Raw genomic sequence first — 19,444 nt, forward strand, 5'->3', positions numbered from 1 at the left:
TTATCATCTGGAAAGAAGCAAGGACAGAAGCTGGCTGAGCCTCTGCAGTTGCTTCCACAGTGATTTAGTCCCTTAGTACAAAGCCAGTTCCCTTCTAGATGATAAATGAACACGGATGAAGTGGTAATTTTCTTAATTCCATTCTGATTAGCGTTTAGGTAAGAATGTCAAGCTACCTGATCTTAGCCCAACCTCGAAGCCAGTTTCTCCTCCTCATTTTCCGATACCTTTACTAGGGCCTTGAGTTGCCCTTCTGAACTTTGGTGACATGTTAGTGCAACGCAGAGCGGAGCGCAGCCACTCCCTGAACGCCCTCCCCTCCACCTGTCGTAGATTAACTGCCGTGTGGCCATTTGTAAAAGTGGAGCAAATTCCGTGAAGACTGGATCAAAAAGAGATGGTTAAAGAAAATCAACAACAACAAAAGGATAGAATGCTACTCTCTTGTCTAAGAAATCATTCCATACATACCGCACAATTCACAGATCTGATTTTTGGCTGGTCTGGGACCATCCCTCACTAGGGAGACTTCAATAAAACCAAACTCTGCGAAGCCCATAGGATGATGATGTTGTCATTTAAGCTGTTAAGGATAACTGTACGGAGATCCAAAGTAACAGAGGACGTCATTTTATTGGCTGTCCACAGGAAGTTTGGTCACACAAGGAGGTGAAGACTGTGGGGGGTGTGGTACAACACATTACCTTGGCTGACTACTAAACAGAAGGTTAACTGATCCTGGATCTGATAAAACCCCTCCAGCCCAGGTGCCACCTACTACGTGTAATTAAGCCGAAGAAGCCGGCGAGAGACGGCACTGTCCGTTAGTCGCGGTTGGTCGCCCTGTCTTCCCATAAAACAGCACTCGAAAATTCACAAAAGTAAAAGAAAGAAAGAAAGAAAGCAGCACTTCCTTTTGAATACCAACAACACTGTAAACAGACTGTCGCGTGGCATGCAAATCCACATCTGGCCGCTTTTTCCCTTTAGGTTTTTGTTTGTTTTAAATTAACAAATGGAATGGCATGTCTATTTCAAATATTAGTAGCATCACACAAGTGCAATTTCAGTTCGGCCACGAGCGTCGTAAACCTTCCAGACGTCCGTCACAAGAGCAGCGAGCAGACAGTGGAACATCCAGGCATGGTCCTTTGCTCTGACTCTGATCGCAGCCCCGGAGGCTCCTCCCTCCCCATGCCCACCCTTCATATTCCAAATGCCTGAAAATAGCTACTTCTCTATTTTCAATATGATCAAAGCCGTCAGGGTGGGGAAGAAAATTCCAATAAAACCAAGCCGTCAGCACGGGGGTCCTGCCCACCTCTGTTATCAGAGGGGATCCATTTACTCTCCCAGTGTGGCCCCTGTGCCTCAGGACCTGGAGTCGTCCTCACCACCACGCCATTGGGTCACCAGAAAGTTGCTGTGGGGGGCACCCCGTCTGGCCCCTCCCACTGCCTGCAGTCACGGGGCGGGGGGGCCACATGATCACACGGAGCTGAGCTTCACCAGGCCACGCACTGAGTCCTCATGCAGAGAGTCCTGGCTGGCCAGGCCCAGGACGTGCATGGTGCGGCTGTGCGCCAGGGGGCTGCCTGCCAGCATCCTGGGCGGCGATGGCGCTTCCTCTGGGGTCAGGAACTGGTGGCCCACGTGCTCCTCTTTCAGAGGCAGTATGTCTGTGAGCACGGCCTCGGCGGAGAGGTTGGGCATGGAAGAGGGCGGTGTGGGCTGCCCGAGCGTCAGGCTGGCACAGGGCGTGCCCAGGCCTGGCTTTCCAGGCAGGTGCAGCTCGTCGCTGGTGAGGCTGGGCTCGCTCTGCAGCAGGGGCGTGGCTGCGGCCTGCAAAACGAATTTGGTGCTCTGAATGCACTGGTCTTGGTCGCACTGAAGAGCAGGAGGGAGCCAGCAAAGAGAAGGTGAGCCAAGATGGTGCGGGGACGGGAGGGAAGGGGGCACAGGGGCAGGGAGAGGGTGGGGTGTGAGAGAGAGAAACTCGTTAGTGACACCTCACTCAGACAGGGCAGACAGCATGCACAGCAGCCCAGCTTCTTTTGGAGACACCCAGCATGTGATAAATATCAGCACACGGCACCTACATAAGCTGCTCCAACTAGCAGTCACCCACAGATGCCCAGGGAGTAACACGCAGCCTCAGGCTACGATGCTCCTGGCCCTTGTTCACAGACAGGACCTAATTTACAAACAATCCTGTGGACAGTCACAGCCTTCACGACTTGTAGCAGTCCGAGGCGGCTGTTTCTTGTGTGCTGAAAGCCACTTTTACTAAATTGCTTTAAAAATACAGGAGCCTGTACACTCACATTCACGGCAGCATTATTTACGATAGCTAAAAGGTGGAAGCAACCCAAGCATCCATCGACAGACAAACGGATAAACAAAATGTGTTATGTACAGACAAAGGAATATTACTGAGCCATGAAAAGGAAAGGCATTCTAACAGACTACAACATGGATGAACTCTGAGGACACCATGTTAAGCGAAATACACCAGACACAAAAAGACCAATACTCCATGATTCTACCTCTATGAGACACCTAGAATAGCCAAATTCATAGAGACAGAGAGTAGAATGGTGTTTGCTAAGGTCTAAAGGGAGGGGGAATGGGGAGTTACGTTTAATGCATGGAGTTTCAGTTTTGTAAGAAGAAAAGAGTTCTGGAGATGAATGACAGTGGTGGAAGCATAACAATGTGAGTGTACTTAAAGCCACTGAACTGTATGCTTAAAAAATGGTTAAAATGGTAAATTCCATGTTATGTATATTTTACCACACACAAAAAAAGAAAGAAAAATTCGGGGGCAATAGAAGCTGCTGAGGGTCAGATCAGACTGTTTGTAAAATCCTAGAATTCTCCTCTGCTAAATTTTCATCACCTCCAGGAACCATTAACTGAGCTTCTGTGACTTTTTAATTGGTGAAAGAGAATGCCAACACTTGAGAAGACACTTCCTTTTCTTTTCTTATTACATCCCGTGTCCTTTGCTTTGCTCACTGGGCCAAGGAAACAGCTCAAACACATTTCTAGCTGGTGGGACGTGGATCTCTGACACCTTGGTAACCCCTTCCCTTGAGCTACGGGCAAGTTTCAGAACAGCCGGAAGGTCTTGTGGCTCTGAGACCTTAAACGGGAGGCTGCGCAGTAACGGGTTAGAGGGTGTCAGGAGCCACTCTTCTGCGGGAAGGAGGAGGGTCAGGTGTGGAGGGCAGGTGAGCATATTGTGACTTTGCGCTCCAGCAATAAGCTAGGCGCTCCACTCTGTTCCTTCACAAGTTCTCAGAACAAACATGTTTCCCCTCTTTGCAGATGAAGACCCTGAGACTGGGATGGGTGGTGGCTTGCTCAAGACCTTATGGTGAAAAGCAAGGGCTGGATGCAGGATTTGGGGCTGGGATTGCTTTCCTGCAAACCTCCTTCCACGACTGCACATCTGACACATAGGCAGGTGCTTTAAAAAGTCCCCTCCTCTCTTTCTCGGAACTCTAGCGTTACTGCAGAACCGAGTCCTGACAGCTCCGTGATGGAGGTGCTTCACCGTCTTCCTGCCCCGAGGCACACCCAGAACCACGGTCACTCACCCACCCACGCCCGGGCGCAGAAGCATCCAGAACCAAGCAAGACCGGCCTTCAGGGGAAGAGAGAGGGTTCACCCTGGGGTCAAAATTCCTTTGGCGTTTATTTAATCTTCTCCAGTGTGTGTGTCCTTCCTAGCCAAATGGGTTTTTTCCTAGATCACAAGGGGTGGGCCTTCCCCTCTGCTGGAATCCGCCAAGCCTCCACGAGGAGGTGGAAGAGCCGTGGTCTCTAAGCAATGTTCAGCTTTTAGAAGTTCAGAGACCTGGCTTCCAGGCCGGAATAGACTCCCTAGCGAGCTCTGAGAGGGAAGGCGCATCTCAGGGGAGACCCCGGCTCTTCCATCATTGCTTCATCCTAGTCCAGGGAACTCAGAAACACAGGGGAGCCGAGGAAAGGGCTGCGGAGTGAGTGGAGGCTGCTCAGATGAGATTAAAACTTTTGTTTTCCTTTTCTTCTGGCCCTGAGCTAACATCTGTTGCCAATCTTCCTCTTTTTTTCCCTTCCCCAAAGCCCCAGTGCATCATTGTATATTCTAGTTCTAATCCTTCTGGTTCTTCTATGCGAGCCACCAACACAGCATGGCTACTGACAGACAGGTGGTGTGGTTCCGCAACCGGAAACCAAAGTGGGGCCGCCGAAGCAGCGAGAGCACCAACCTTTAACCACTAGGCCATCAGGGCTGGCCTGAGATTAAAACTTTTTAATGACAAAGTGCTTGAAAGGGGCTGACTGCTGGGCATCAACTATCATTCCACGTATGTACATGCCCAATCATCACCCATATCATTTTGCCGCAGGATTTCTTTTCTAATGGGCGACTGCACCCACTTTCTGCTCCTGTAGGGAATTTCAGCTCCAGGACAGGGAGCCTTCTCGGGGAGATGCTGGGCAGCACAGCTGTCAGGCTGCAGACAGCTCCAGTCCACACAGGTTTGGCTCTGCTCTCCAACGCTGTCAGTTGGGTTCAGCACATAGGCTCAGGCTTGACAGTGCAGAGGCGGAGAAGAGCAAGCTTCCTGATTCAACATTCATCTTCTGGAAACTATCCGGGGCTTTGGAGATCTTATGCTTTGCAAAGAACGTTTTATGAAAATCACCACTTAGTCCCCTCACTGATGGAGACAGCTGGGCTTTCACCTTGCCTCCGTTTCCTCGGAGGAGCTCCGTCCAGCCTCGAGCAGGCGGGGCCCTGCCAAGGACCCCAGGGCTGAGAGGCGGCTGCAGGGGGTAGGCCCTTTCCTGGAGGACGGAGCCTTGTTCTCCACCTTCCTTCGGGAGCCCTCGCTCCTCCTGACACCTTCTGTCCAAACAATGCCCTTAGCCCGAGGGAAAGACGACATCACAAATTAGATTTGCTTGTCTCTGTTATCTGAAGAAAGCCTTTTTTACTGAAAACTAATTGGCAAATTCTATTTTAGGGATCAGCCCAAGTCCTTCTGATGGGCACTTACAGACTCACAGAGAAATACGTTAGAGGTCAGAGCTGGAGGCTTTCAAGGTCAGGAGGCACAAGCCTGCTGGGAGAGGTGAGCTCCCCTCTCTCTCTCTCTTCCTCCCTCTCTCCTGGTCCAGTGCCCTTTTCCTCTTCCCCATCACTCCTCTCAAGCCGTGCCCTGTAGCAGAGCTCACGGGCACCCACCAGAACCTTCTGGGGTAAAGCGGCTGCCAGCAGGGGTCTGTCAAGTTCTTTAGAGATCATGTTCCCCAGGAGGGTCCAGAGGAGTCTGACGTGCTTTACAAACTTCACGGTGCTGACGTGAACACGCCTGCAGCTGGACTCACTTTGAAGCTCTGATGCCCACGATCAAGGCCCCTTGCTTGCACAGCCCCTTGCATATTATTTTGTTTTGCATACTGTTTTCTTTTCTTAAAAAGGCGTCCAAATACATGACTCAGACCCCTCCAAACCTGGGTCCACTCCTGCACACACCCGTGGGTGCTTTCCTGTGGCTGCTCAAACAATTCACTAAAATCGTAACCAATCTGTGCTCACCTCCTGCCAGGACCCTGCGGAAAACGCTCTCCAGTTTACCAGGGGTGAAGATTAAGCATTTAAATACACAAAAGAAAAAACGTAGCCTAAACCTTTTGTTAAAAAAAATCCAAATGTAAGTCACTCAGAAATCTTCTAAGAATGACTATTTTGAACCCTGGCTTGTGTTATCCGACTTTAAGCACCTCTTCCGCATAGATTTGTTTAAACATTTTAAAAGATGACTGTTTCTCTGAGTATAGTTATGGATATTTCCTTTGCGATAGGGTCTGCTTTCATATTAATAATTAACCTACTCTCTGTCCCATGTCCCTTTCCCCCAGCTTAACTTGTGCCAGTGACATCTTTGAACACAGTTACTGGGACCACAAACCTAAGTGTCTAAATCCTGCGTGTATCCCATAACTTTGAAAATAATTCATTACATTTAAACTGATTTCTGTTTAGAAGACCAATCCCATTTTGGGGTACTCAGCGACCAGGTATTAACCATATAAATTTTTTAGTGGCTCATAACAGGACACTGGAACAGGAGACTATGGGTTTTATTAGATTCTAACCAAGGATATTCTACCCAGTGGAATTTATAATTCTCATTATATTAACTTAACATGTTTTGAACATCTTCTAGGCAAAAGCTCAATGACTAGGGGCTATCTGATTTTTTTGGAATGTCAGAGCTTGTCTTCATTTTGCACACTGCCAAAAGTCCAAGGAGGATGGGTTGATGGACCTTTGCAACTGCAATTCCCATTAGAGAACGTCAAGGGAGATATTTTCAGGGTTACTGTGGAGATGACCCATGAAACAGTGTTCTTACACCTCTTCCTCTTTACCTTTGCCTCCAATTCTTATTTGCCCATTTCTTGTTGATTTTTCTACTCAATTGTCTTTCTCTCTGGCCCTGTCAGTTCTCTTCTCCTCTTTCCTCTCCATCGTTTCCTTTCGTTGGATGCCCTCCCCCTTCTCTTTTTTCCCCTCTTTTCTTCTTCTTCTTCTCCCTTTCTCCTCTTCCCTCCCACCTCTCTCGTTTCTCTCGGCTTGACTTGTTTTAGGCCAGCATCCCGCCTTCCTGGCTTTTCATTCGAGGCCCTCCATCTTCAACCAGTAGAGGGAGACATCCCTGCTCACTTTTTCCTCTCACAACTTGGTAGCAAGGCTTATATTCCAGCCCTAACACCAAGAAGCCTTTTAGGTATATTTCAATTTATTTAATCAGTTATATAATCTTAAGGAAAAACAACCAAGCGCACAGATCTTGGACAGTGACAATCCATCTACTATGAACAGGAAATTGAGAAACTCCTGTTTTCATTCCAAAACAACCATTTTAAGGTTCACATTTATCAAATATTAGGTTGGACCATATGAAATTGTCATTTTTAAGGTCAGAAATCCTCCAAATGCTGAATACTGATAGAATAGAAACCTGATCGCTTGTACGAGTGTCTATGAAAAGATCCTTCTGTTGGCAGCATCGAACTAATACTGTCTGGAGTGCGGGAGCATTTGCTGGAGCTCCAATAAGTCATTGTGACGGCTGGCTGATTCACTGCCCAGATGAAGCGCTGGCATTTAAGTCGCAGAGAAGTTTATGGCTTCAGATGCTCGGGTGTCACACACATTATCACTTAGTGTTACAATTTAAAAACACCATAGAGATAATTTACTTCCTGTTTCTGCAGATTTTCAAATAAAACTGCTTATGTTGGAATCCATTTTATTCTCCCCTAGCTGACTGCTTGTCTGAAATAAACCTAGTGTGCAGATTTAAATGGTGCTGAAAGAAAGCTAGGAATTTTCTAGATGGTCTGTATACAAATGAAGACTGAATAAGATTATTTATTTCTTTTGCTCCAATTCTGTCAAAAGTATTAGCAGGGGGCATTGTTTATTTCTGCTCAGCTGTGAAGCCATGTTCTGGGGTCTTATGAATATTCATTTACAGTTGTAAAAACCCTACAGACTTGTAAAGTCCACCTAAAATGTAGGTTAGGAGGAGAGCTTCCTTTTTATTCTTTTATTTAACATTATCAATTAAGTTCGCTTAAGTTTTTTTTCTACTCTGTGATTTTTCAGATTATGCATACAGAGTTCTTCTACAGTACTAGTTTAATAAATCATAAAACAGCTAGGTTTAGCCTTATTTTGATAATAGATTAGGGGAGATTAAAAATTAGGTTAAGTCAGTAGGGTAAATGATTTTCTAAAGAAAAAAAATTCCAACGACTATGTGCTATGCTATTATCTTTGTCTTCGTGACATGAGCCCAAAGGATCTTTGTAGCTATAATGCCAGATATAAACATAAACTATGACTCTGATGCTATGCAGAACTTAAATTATTTGAGAATCAAATGAGATATGCACACTAAAAACAGGACCATAACTGGATGCCATGACTGTGCATACACATATTGTCATGGAAAGACCTTCAATATTAGGTAATAATAAAAACCAGTAATGAAGAAAATAGGAATAATGAAAATATGATCCTCAGATGGCACTGGGGTTATTTGCACATAATTCCAGCCTGGCTCCTCAGAATTTCCTAGCTGTTCAGACAACCACGGCTATATCTGGCGTTTACATGCCTCATTTTATCATTTTAGATGGCACTTGATTGCTTCTATAACATTTTCTTCCTTGGGAATTTGTAGTAGAGTGAAGCTCATTAGGTACTAAATAACCACCACCATCCCCAAATTATGTGAGATGCTAAGTTAACGTGAATTTTCCCATTTTTGAAATAATAAATAAGACCTCAGTGGATATATTTATATATATATATATATATTTTTTTTTTTTTGGTGAGGAAGATTGGCACTGAGCTAACATCTGTTGTCAATCTTCCTCTTTTTGCTTGAGGAAGATTGTCCCTGAACTAACATTTGTGTCAGACTTCCTCTATTTTTTATGTGCAGGATGCCACCACAGCATGGCTTGATGAGCAGTGCATAGGTCTGTGCCCGGGACCTGAACCTGTGAACCCTGGACCCCTGAAGTGGAGCACATGAATTTAACCACTATGGCACCAGGCTGGCCCCATCAGTGGATACTTTGATACTGGCCATCTATAAATATTTACCTAGTTTTTCTGTCCTGCAATATCAAGGTATTTATCTAAAACTTATAAAACCTCTACCTCTAATCTGTAAAATAGCACATATTTCCCTAGGAGCACCTTTCCTATCATTCAGGAAATATCTTTCTGATCCAATTTTGGTCCTAAAATAAAATAATAGGCAAAAATTTGACCAAAGATATCTAGGACCTCTTTCCCTCCAGCCTTTCTTTCCTCTGCAAGTGAACATGCCGAGTCTGGTGCTAAATCTAAATGTCTCCATGAAGGTGGAAATACTTTTAAGTGATAGTAAGCATGTCCTATGGCTAACTCAGTATTTGTTGTTGGTAGAGTAGGTAACAAAAATCGTGTCTGGGCATATGGCAATGTTGGCTGGAATGTGTCTAATCATAGAGACAAGGCTTCTATCCCCAGGAATGATTGATAACTGATACTGGACTACTACTCCCTCTGTATACAAGGGAGTATATAAAACTGGCCAAAATATGTGCGGCAAATCATTTCCAATAGTGCACAACAGACAGTGCAAGGTTGCAATCTGTGAGAGAAGGGAAACACAGATAAGCCCCAGAGTCAACTAGCTCCTTTCTTGGGGAAAATTTTCCAGCCATGGTGTGGGCTGGAGTCTGAGCAGAGCACAGCAGTTCTGCTGAGTGAAGAAAGCAGAGATCAGAGTGTAAAGAAGCTGAAGCAGCTGGATCTGTAGGGCAGGACATTGGAGAAGAGGATGCTGCGCAGAGAGGGGAGACCAGAAGTCCTAGTGGGGGTCCTCCACAAGTCTGCAGCCAAGGGCTAGGCCGTGTATGTGTAGGATGAGGGTCTCTCCCTAAGCTAACAAGATAGCAGATGCAATGGGACTGAGAGAGGAATAGAGATACTAAAGGTTGAGAAAAGCAGTGCTGGGGAGCACTGATCTCATTAACATCTCCAACATCGTTTAACATCCCTGGCATCCAGCTAGGCATTAGGCAGGCTGTGCCAGAGGAGTAAGAATCATGCCCTAAAGTGAGACCCTTGGCCAGCCCTAACAAAGCCCAAATCAAATCCTGACAAGATCTTCAGGGGAGACAGAATTTGGAAGTTGAGTCCTCTTAAATTAGAAGGACCTGAGAAACATCTTGGACTTTCCATAGATCTGTACTAACAAAATATAATGCAAGCCTACACAAGCTCAAGATGGTTAGCCAAGAATTGAAATGCCTGCTAAGACAAGAATCAACACTCTTCAGAAGAAGATAACAAAATCCAGAGTAAGATGCATTATCCAAAATGTCCAGTATTCAACAAAATATCAATAGACATACAAAGAAATAGGAAAACGTGCTCCAGAGTAAGAGAAAAAAGGAACTGGCAGACACCAAACCCAAGACACCCCAGAGATACTTAGTAGATAAAGACTTTAAACAATGTAATAATTGTGTTCAAATAATTATAGAAAAAAATGGTCTCAATGAGTAAATGGATAGAGAATCTCAGGAGAGAAATACAACTTGGCAAAGAAACAAAAAGAACCAAATGAAAATTCTAGAGCTAATAATAATAAATTATTATAATATAACAATAAAAATGAAAAATTCTCTGGATGAGCTTAACAGTAGATTGGAGACGTCAGAAGAAAGAATCAGCAAACATGAAGACAGATCAAAAGAAATCATCCAGTTTGAAGCACTGAGAGACAAAATTTGAAGAAAAATGTGCAGAGCCTCAGGGACCTCTCTTCTGGGGCAATATCAAAGGGTCTAACATGTTAGTAATTGGAGTCCTAGGAGGAGAGAGAATAGATGAGGCAGGAAAAAAAGAATTGAAGACATAATGGCCAAAATGTCCTAATCGGATGAAACATGATACCTTTCAGACCCAAGAAACGGAGTGAACTCCGAGCAGGTTAATAGCGGAGATCACCCCTGGACCAGGTCAATAACTTACTTGGGTACCGATATGTTTCCACCTGGACAAACCTTTTGCCCATAGATTGGATTAATCAAAAGTGCTGCAAAATGGTTTGGACTTAGGGGAGCAAGGGAAGAGAAAAAGAATTAATTTGTTATTGGTTAACACTGTTGTTTGTAACAGAGCAGAAACTAAAGATGCTTCATAGGCATTTGCCAGGTCAACTTGCAGGTTAGATTACGGAGCTGTTACACAGTCAGTTCCACAGCCTGGTTTTATGACTGACCATGGCAAATTAATCTTCCTTCTGCAGGGGAGGCCTGGGTGGTGGGATTTCCTCAGCCCTGAGGACGGCCTTCATGCCACTCCCACTTCCCACCTGGGAGACTTTTGGTGTATGGTTCAGAAGAGCACTTTTCTTAGAGTCAGGCTGCAGAGGATGAAATCTCAGCTGTCACTGGTTAGCGACGTCACAAACTTAACATCCCTGAGGCTCAGTCTCCTCAAAGGGATATTAGAATGTTCGCATCAGATGGCTTTCTGAGGATTACAGCAGATCATAATGCATGCAAAGAATTTATTTAGTCCTGTACCCAGGACATAGTCAATCTCTCTCTCTTTCTTTCCCTTTTGCATTTAACCAACATTTACCAAAACCAACTACCATAGGACCTACTCTAGACGATGGGGATATAGTGCCAAACAAACAGCATTAAAGCATCAGTTCTTATTACTATTATTATTATTAAAGCCTGAAATGCTTTTAATTGAGGGTAAAATGTTTCATTCACAATTGAAATTTTTAAATGCCTGAAATTTGGCTTAAATTTCCTTTGCGGTATAAAGGATTATCAACAGATCTTTTCCTAAGAGTAGATTTTGATAGGGGAGAGAGGGCGAGGATAATGGGTTGTGGAGACTGAAATTATGTGGGAGGAAACCATCTTATACGCCATCAGTATATGCAGCTATAGTGTAATGTAATGTAACACAGTGTAGGGTTAAGAGTATGGACTATGGGGTCAAACTGTGAGGTCTGAGTTAGGCAAAGTCACTGAGGCTCTCTGTGCCTCAGTTTTATTAGCCTGTAAAATGGGGATACTATTAGTAGTAGCCTTATAGGGTCAGCATGAGTTATCTATATAAAAGCCTTGGAAAAGCACGTGATAGGCCACATGCTGGTCTGGTATAGGATATGGCAAACACCATGCCAGTATGAGTGTAAGTGAACTGGAAGGAAGAAAGAGGGGTGGAGACACATCAAGCTTCACTTTCTGCTTAGTGCAGCCCTGCCTGCACGTCACTGTCCCCTCTCTCTGTACTCCTGTTAATATGGTACTTCCACCACAGAAGCCCAGAAATAGCAACTGAAATAATAAAAAGGCACATTCTCTAGGTGCTTGAGTGGCTTATAAATGCACAGGAGAGTGGAACATCATCTGGCATGGTGATATTGGCCCATTGGCGAGATTGAACAGGCTGGAGGTCTGGGGTGATAGAGAAGTCTGCCGGATAGGATCTGCATTGGAAAGGACCCTAAAGATCAGTGTTCAGCCCTCCCACCAATGCTGAACTCCTCTGTCCAAATCACTGGGGGGGTCTCTACTCCCACAGCCTGAACATTTCCACGGTGGGGGTCCTGCCCGCCAGGAGCTCCGGGTGTTGGGCATTTCCCTTCTAGGATTGACCAGGATCCGCCTCTTGGGCCCACCTTCTTGTCCTGGTTCTGACCTTGGGGCCACACAGAACACATCTCATCATCTTCCCCACGAGAGCTTTCAGATCCAGCCTCTCCCGAAGATGTTCTAATGTATTCAGGGGCACTCCCAGCAGTGGATAGGAGCCTTGGGACCAAAAAGATTTCTCCCAGCTTTAAGTCGGGTGGAAACCTGGGTTTCTTATAACAAAGGCAGCACAGCGAGATAGAAAGTGCCGGGGGCTCCACGTCAGTTAACTTTAAAATTCATCTGTCTATGAGCAGCTCACTTACTTCATTATCATTTTTATGTAATCATCTGTGTGTTTGGGGATTCTTACGAAGTGAGAAAAACCCAAGTTACAAATCATTTCTAAAATGTAATGAAATTTTCACGAATGCTAAATTTACCAATTAATGAATTTGACATATTCATTTGCATCATAGACATTAAACATTTGTTAATTTTGATCTTGCAGTGTTCTTTTCATGTTTTAGAGCTTTTTCTTTTTTTTTTTAGGTGTTAAAAACTTTCATAGTCCCTGAAAAAGCACATAGGCACTTTGCTGACAGTGTCTAACGGGTAAAATGACCATTACCTATGGTCTCTTGGCCCATGGATGAAATTGATCCTACCTAGGCCATCACTTCATGAAGCCATGGTGCCACATCACTACACCAAAGAGAACTCCTTCCCTCTGGTTCGTAGTTCCACATTCAGGGTGGAGCCCTTTGTGGGCATGACAAAATTGGAGAAAGGAAGGAAGGAATGAGGAAAGGAAGACAGGAACAAACTAATATTTGTTCAGAACCTCCCCAAAACAAGACCCTGTGAGGGGAACTTTCACATACATTCAACTGAACACTTAACAAGCACCTACCGTGTACCAGGCCCTATGTTATAAACTGGTGATGGGAGGGCAAAAGAGACAGGATCTCAGTCAATTCCAACCACGATCCAGGGAGGTGAACATCATTATCCCCGTCCTCATTTCCTAGTTTAGGAATTTAAGGCTCTTGGGAGTAAGTGACTTGCCCATGATCACGAGCCCCCAGGGTCAAAGCTACAAGCCCAGGGTCTCTGATCCACATCCTACTCTCTCTACCTTTCCCCACTGTGCCGAGTACTTAAATCTGTCCATTTGCAAAGCCTTTCCTTCCATTGTCTGTCAGAATGACCCTGTTCTGTTATCTTCACTAACATCCAATTAGACCAAGAAACTTGATTTGGCTTGGTTGGGGCAGAGTTGACAAGGCAGGTGAAGAGAAAGTCAGGAAAAGATAATAAATACTGATTTCAAAAAATAATCTTCCAGCATGTGAGATGAAATCGGATTAATTTCTGAGATGACAAACATGAGCAAGCCTTCTAGTTTTTTTTAAATGCCAGATTGACTGTTACTTCTAGGATAACTAATGAAATCGATTCACATTTCTACTACTTCAAAGTGAATTTCTACAAACCACGTCATTCCTTCATAAGCTTGGGGAAGCAAAGTTTCTCTGAGTTTTCTGTCCAGCTACCTGCAGGGCACCTCCAGGGATCCATGGCACCCAAATTCCACGTGTCTGAATCAGCATCCCCCAACTAGCACCTTCTCTCGTATTTCCCATTGGTGAGTTGCATGATCACCTCATCACCAAGCTGAAGGGTGGGAGAAATCCTTGGCTCCCCTCTCCCAGACCTCTACAGCAGCTCCGTCTCCAAGTCCTGGACTGTGGCTGCCTCTTTTCTGAACCCAATTCTGCTGTCCTGCCCCTCTGTCATCAGGCTTACTGCGAGGGCCTTCTTCTGTTCTCCTTGCCTCCGTGCATGCCTCCCTCTGTGCCCCACACAGTTTCCCGGGATTCCTCCACTACTGCCAGCCTCATTCACCCCAAATGAAAATCTGATAGTATTACTCATTGAACTGAGCCTCTGAAATGGCTGTCTGTCTCTTACAGAACAAAATCCATGCTGGTTATAGGCACCCAAGGCCTTTCATGCCCTTCCTCTCCCACCTCAGCACCCTCCAATTCCCGCTTTGCAATCCATGCCTTGGTAATGCAGTCTTCTCTGTTCCTGCACTCACAAGCACTTTCACCCAATGTATGCCTGTGCTTCTGTATTTGCTCTGCTTGGAACATCCCTCCCACCTTTGGGTGTCTAATTCATCGAAACTTTTCTTTTAACATTTAGCTCAGGTATCATCTCCTCCAGGAAGCTTTGCCTGAAACCTGGATACTCCTTTTGGGAGTTCCTACAACCCCCACCCCCACGTTGCATATCCTAGCACATTCTGTTGAAATCCTCCATATACCTGTTTCTCTGAATGGACTATGTCTTAGTTGAGCCAAATTGACCTAAGATTTTTCAAGATAAAGGAAACTTTCTTTGTGCCAAAGCAAAATATGGCTCAAAAATCACTCCTTGTAACCCAAACTTTTGGACTGTGCAAGAATTTGAAGGCTATGGTGATGGTTTTCAAAGATGGCTGATGATTAAAATCACCACCAGGACCAATTCTTGGGGCCCCAGCCTGGCGATTTGGACTTAACTGGGCTCAGGTTGTCAGTATCGTGATTCTAATGCACATCCAAGGCTGAGGCCACAGGACTGTAGTAGACTCAGCTCCCAGATGCAAGGACCAGATCTGAAGAGGTTCATCTGACACCAACTTGAGGGTTTTTTAAATGGAAATCTGGCATGCAGTAGAAAGCACCCAGGCCATGAATCTGTGTGATTGCTGTGTGATTTTGAGCAAGTCACTCAATATTTTAAAGCCTCAGTTTCATCCTTTGTAAAATGGGGATAACTTGCAGCTTGTTGTGGGGATTAAATGAGATGATCCTTGCATTAATAGTATCAATATTAGCAAGACCCTGCCAACTGCAAAGAGTGGTGAACCCCAGCAGAGATGCACTGGACCACAGTATAATTCTATATTAAATAAAGTTTGTTCCATTTTTAGAACTGCCCGAAATTCACCTTGCAACTCTGACAAATTCATCATTAAAGGACTTGTGCTTTCGTTTTTATATCTGTCTAATCTAGGATTGGAACACAAGAACTTTTTTAACTGATTGTGAGCTCTAACAATATCCAAAAAGTGAAATAAATAAGTAAAAAGGAAAATGATGGATTGCTTGGTAAATTGCAGACTAATTGCTCTTAGTGATGATGCTTAGTGATGCTCCTTTCAAAGGAGAAGAGGGTAGGTGCCTTGGGTGTCTGTTGCTACAGCAGAGACTAGAAAACCCAAGGAGTCTGTGGTTACTTTAGGCCAGGCACTGCTAGTCATGATGTGCTGGCTCCTCTCATGATGTCTTGGTTGGGATGTGTATTATAGGCAGCCTAAGCAGCCAAAGGAAAGGAATATTACAAAGAATGCGTTTCATTGTCAGTTTTGAAATATTTTAGCCCATTTTTTCCACATTTCGACAGTTCCTGGAAACTGCTTGATACGTATTTTTCTCTTGGCCCTAACTTTACTCAGAGTGGGAGAAAGCAGAGGAAACAGTACAGGACCTGCAACCCACGCTGGAGTCACTTTGCCAGAGGCTCCCAGCTCACTATTCTGGGAGAGATACATGCATTTCATAGCACGTTGGAAAAATACAAAACACCAATTTCCCCCCATCAGGGCCCACTGCATGTGTTTCTTCCCTCCCACAAAGGTCCTTGACTGTTTCTTCCCTTTCCCTTCACTTTTTTTTTTGTGTGTGTGATGAAGATTGGTCCTGAGCTAACATCTGTTGCTAATCTTCCTCTTTTTGCTTGAGGAAGATTGGCCCTGAGCTAACATCTGTGATAGTTTTCCTCTATTCTGTATATGGTATGCCACCACAGGATGGCTTGAAAAGCGGTGCATAGGTCCACACCTGGGATCTGAACCTGCGAACCCTGGGCCGCTGAAGTGGAGTGTGCAAACTTGACCACTACACCATTGGGCCAGTCCCTCCCTTCACTTTTTCTATTTGTTTTTACTTTCTCAGTCATTAAGTTTTCCTCTTTTCATCTATTTCCATGATAAAACAATATTGAGTAAGACAGAAGAGACAATGGCAGAAAATTAGATAACTTAGTGAAACAGATAAACCCCGAGGAAGACACATACTACTAAAACTGGCTCAAGAAGAAATACAAAGTCTGAAAAGACCTGTAATAAATAATGAGTGAAGTAGAAGTCAAAAAACTACCCACGAAGAAAAGCTCAGGACCAGATGACTCATTGGTGAGTTCTACCAAATCTTCAAAGAAGAATTAACCCCAATTCTTCACAAACTCCTCCAAAAAACAGAAGAGGTAGAGACACTTCTCAACGCATTTTACGAGGCCAGTACTGCCCTGATACCAACACCAAAGACATCGCGAGAAAAGAGAACTACGGACCACTACCTTTTATGAATAGGGATGGAAAAATCCTCAACAAAATACTAGTAAACCGAAGTCAACAACACATTAAAAGGATTACACACCATAACCAAGTGGGATTTATTCTAGAAATACAAGAAATATGAGACAAATAAGAAAAGCAACACACAATCCTACTCTCAGGGGAAGTTTTGGTGTGAAGACCATACGGCAGCATGTCTCCCAATCCTGCACCAAGCACTGGGTTCCTGGGTCTCGGGTCTGTGGGTCAGGGAGGGTGGGAAGTGAATGAGGAGCCAGGGGGTGCAGTGTTGACCCTCTTCTAGGAGGAGGAGGGGGGCTCTGTCCCGTGTGCTGGACTGAGAATTGTTCTCTGATCTTCTCACCCATCTGTTGAGCTACAAAGATCAGAGACTCAAACAGCTTAGAGCTGGGCAGCCTTTAGAGACAAATTGGTCCTGGCTTCTATTTCGCAGATGAGGAAAATTGAGGACCACAGAGGCAGAGTGACTTGCTAATGGTCAGGGAGATAACTGGTGGAGCCGGGGCTGGAGCGCTCTCATCCAGCATGGGAAGCTTTCCCTCACTCCAGCTGCATCCATTGTTGTCCAGTTGCTCAGAGTGGATACAATAGACCTGGCTGACCTTGCACTGGTGGATATCAGGAAGATGACAATAATAATGATAATAATACTTATATAGTACTTACCTTGTGCTATGCAAGGTATTAAGTGCTTTGTGTGCATTAACTTACTTAATCCCCAGAGAAACCCTACAAGGTAAGGATACCAATGTTCCCATGCTACGGATGAAAACACTGAGGCAGAGAGTGGCTAAGTGACTTGTCAAGGTCACGGTCCAGCACGTGGCAGTCTGGCTCTTTGCACAGTTAATCCCCATCCCCTGCTTTCCTCTTCAAGGGGAGAATAAGAAAAGCCTCTTTAAAACCTGGTGGCCGACTTTAAAGTGCTCCCCATGTGGAAGGACATCTCTGTCCATTTTATCACTGGCTGGAACATCCTGGTCCAGGGACCTGTCTCCAAGACTCTCCCAGATTTTTAGACTTTGATGGGGAGAAGGTGGACCACGGCACTCACTGATACAGGGTTTCTTTACCTTGGGGTCCATGGGCTTCAGGGGGAGACCCTGATCTTGAACTTGTATGCAAAATGTTGTGTAACTGAGCTTATGGAGACATAGATGTCTTTAGGGTTGTGACGACTGAAGTGTTCCTGTCCTGTAAGGCTCCTGGGGGTGAACCTGCATCTTCGTCATTTCTTTACATCCCATAATGCTTTCAGAGCCTTGCCCTAGAAGCTCTTCAGAAAAGATCTGTGCATTCACGGACAAAAGAAGGAACGAAGGCCTTCCCCTCCTTGTGTGTGTTGATGGCAAGGTGGTGCTGTGGGCAGAGGTATACCTTCCACCTCCACTCAGGTGAGCATGGCAGACAGGGTGTGAAGTCTGAGTGCACTGTCAGCCTTGGAAGGTCACCCGGGGTCACCAGTCCTCACTGAATCCCCCATCATGACTCAGGATGCCATGGCTCCCTTGGTCAGGACCAAAAGAGGCTCCAGCGTGGGGTCCAGAGCTCTTGCTGCGTCTCTGATCTGACCGGTGCTCAGTGGCCTGTGGATGTCACATGCAGCTCTTTCCTTCGCTGCCCAGACTCGTGTCTCATCCCCAGATACAGAGGAGAACAGGAGGGCAAGGAGCCTTAGAGTTTCGAGTACCCTCATGTTTCCGACATAGAGCTCCAGCCACAGATGAACGGACGCCTTAAAAAGAATCCATATGTTGAATTGACCTATAAGGCGTTAGCTTCTTCTTGACCTCGGAACTGTCCTTTGCAAAAAATCCTTATGGCATCATAGACCAGTACCTTCAGGGTCCCTGGTTACTGGGGAGGTGGCCTTCCCACAGGAAAAGGCAATTTCACCCTAAGCATTTCTGCCACCCCAGTGCCCACGGGGGCACACCCTTGACTGGAGTCGCGTGCAGTCCAAACCGACTGGACGCCAGAGGGCACAGCAGCAGTTCGGTATCTGATTAACCATAGGGAGTGAAACGACCTCCCCATTTCCTTCATTAAACCTGCCCTCTCCGGCTGTCACCAAGGCACACAGTAGGGGCTCAATAAACGTTTGTTGCATTAATGACTAATGCCTCTATCTCATCTGGAACTAAAGTAGCTGAAAGCTGTCCACACCTTCAAGATGGCCTTTGTTTATTTCTTAAATCCAGAGAAAGCACAGAACACGGTGAGACCAGTACAACGAGAGTCACGGGGTAAAACCCGCAGAAGCTCATTGGTTCTGACAAGGACAACTGCCCTCAGGGGTCTCTCCTAGCGAAGGTTAGCAATGGCTCCTTCACGTATCTGTTTATGTCCTGTCCCCGACTGCTGACCTTGAGGGCAGAGGGACTGTAGCCTACAACCTTGCATCCCTAGCATCTGGTTGAGCCCTTGACACACAGTAGGGACTCGGGAAGAGCTGCTGAATGCACGTGAGGTTATGCACACAGTGTGTGCAAACACACGCACACATCAGAGGGGTGATCAGTGGGTGCTGTGGTCAGAGTCCTGGTTAGCTCTGTCCTTACGGGACATTTGCTGTGCACCTGCAAGTAGGTGAGTAAGACTTCTGAGCATGGATACACTTGTCCTTAACGCCTGTGCACTTGAAGGATGCAGTGTGTGAAGTGAGCGTGGGTGTGGGAGTCATCAGACTGAGTTTGGATCCGCAAATTAGCGGCTGTATGCCCTTGGGTAGATGATCCACCTCTCCTAGCTTAAAAAAGAAGAGAGGATTGGGGCTGGTCCAGT

General features: G+C 45.4%; 1 protein-coding gene across 7 annotated transcripts in view; it reads right to left on the bottom strand.

Annotated features, from left to right (window-relative positions):
- Positions 1-614: 614 nt before the first annotated feature.
- ZDHHC14 (zinc finger DHHC-type palmitoyltransferase 14) overlaps positions 615-19,444 on the bottom strand; it is a 278,614-nt gene continuing 259,784 nt past the window's right edge. For 4 of the 7 annotated variants that reach the window (XM_023633128.2, XM_001501178.6, XM_023633129.2 and 1 more), the window contains one exon: positions 615-1,887. In XM_023633128.2, coding sequence (XP_023488896.1) covers positions 1,489-1,887 — 399 coding nt within the window. In that variant the 3' untranslated portion in view covers positions 615-1,488. The remainder of the gene's footprint in view (positions 1,888-19,444) is intronic. The other 3 variants (XM_001501190.6, XM_070256318.1, XM_070256317.1) reach the window with 1 other exon arrangement.

The sequence above is a fragment of the Equus caballus genome, chromosome 31, assembly GCF_041296265.1.
Source record: "Equus caballus isolate H_3958 breed thoroughbred chromosome 31, TB-T2T, whole genome shotgun sequence".
NCBI classification, from domain to species: Eukaryota; Metazoa; Chordata; class Mammalia; order Perissodactyla; family Equidae; genus Equus; species Equus caballus.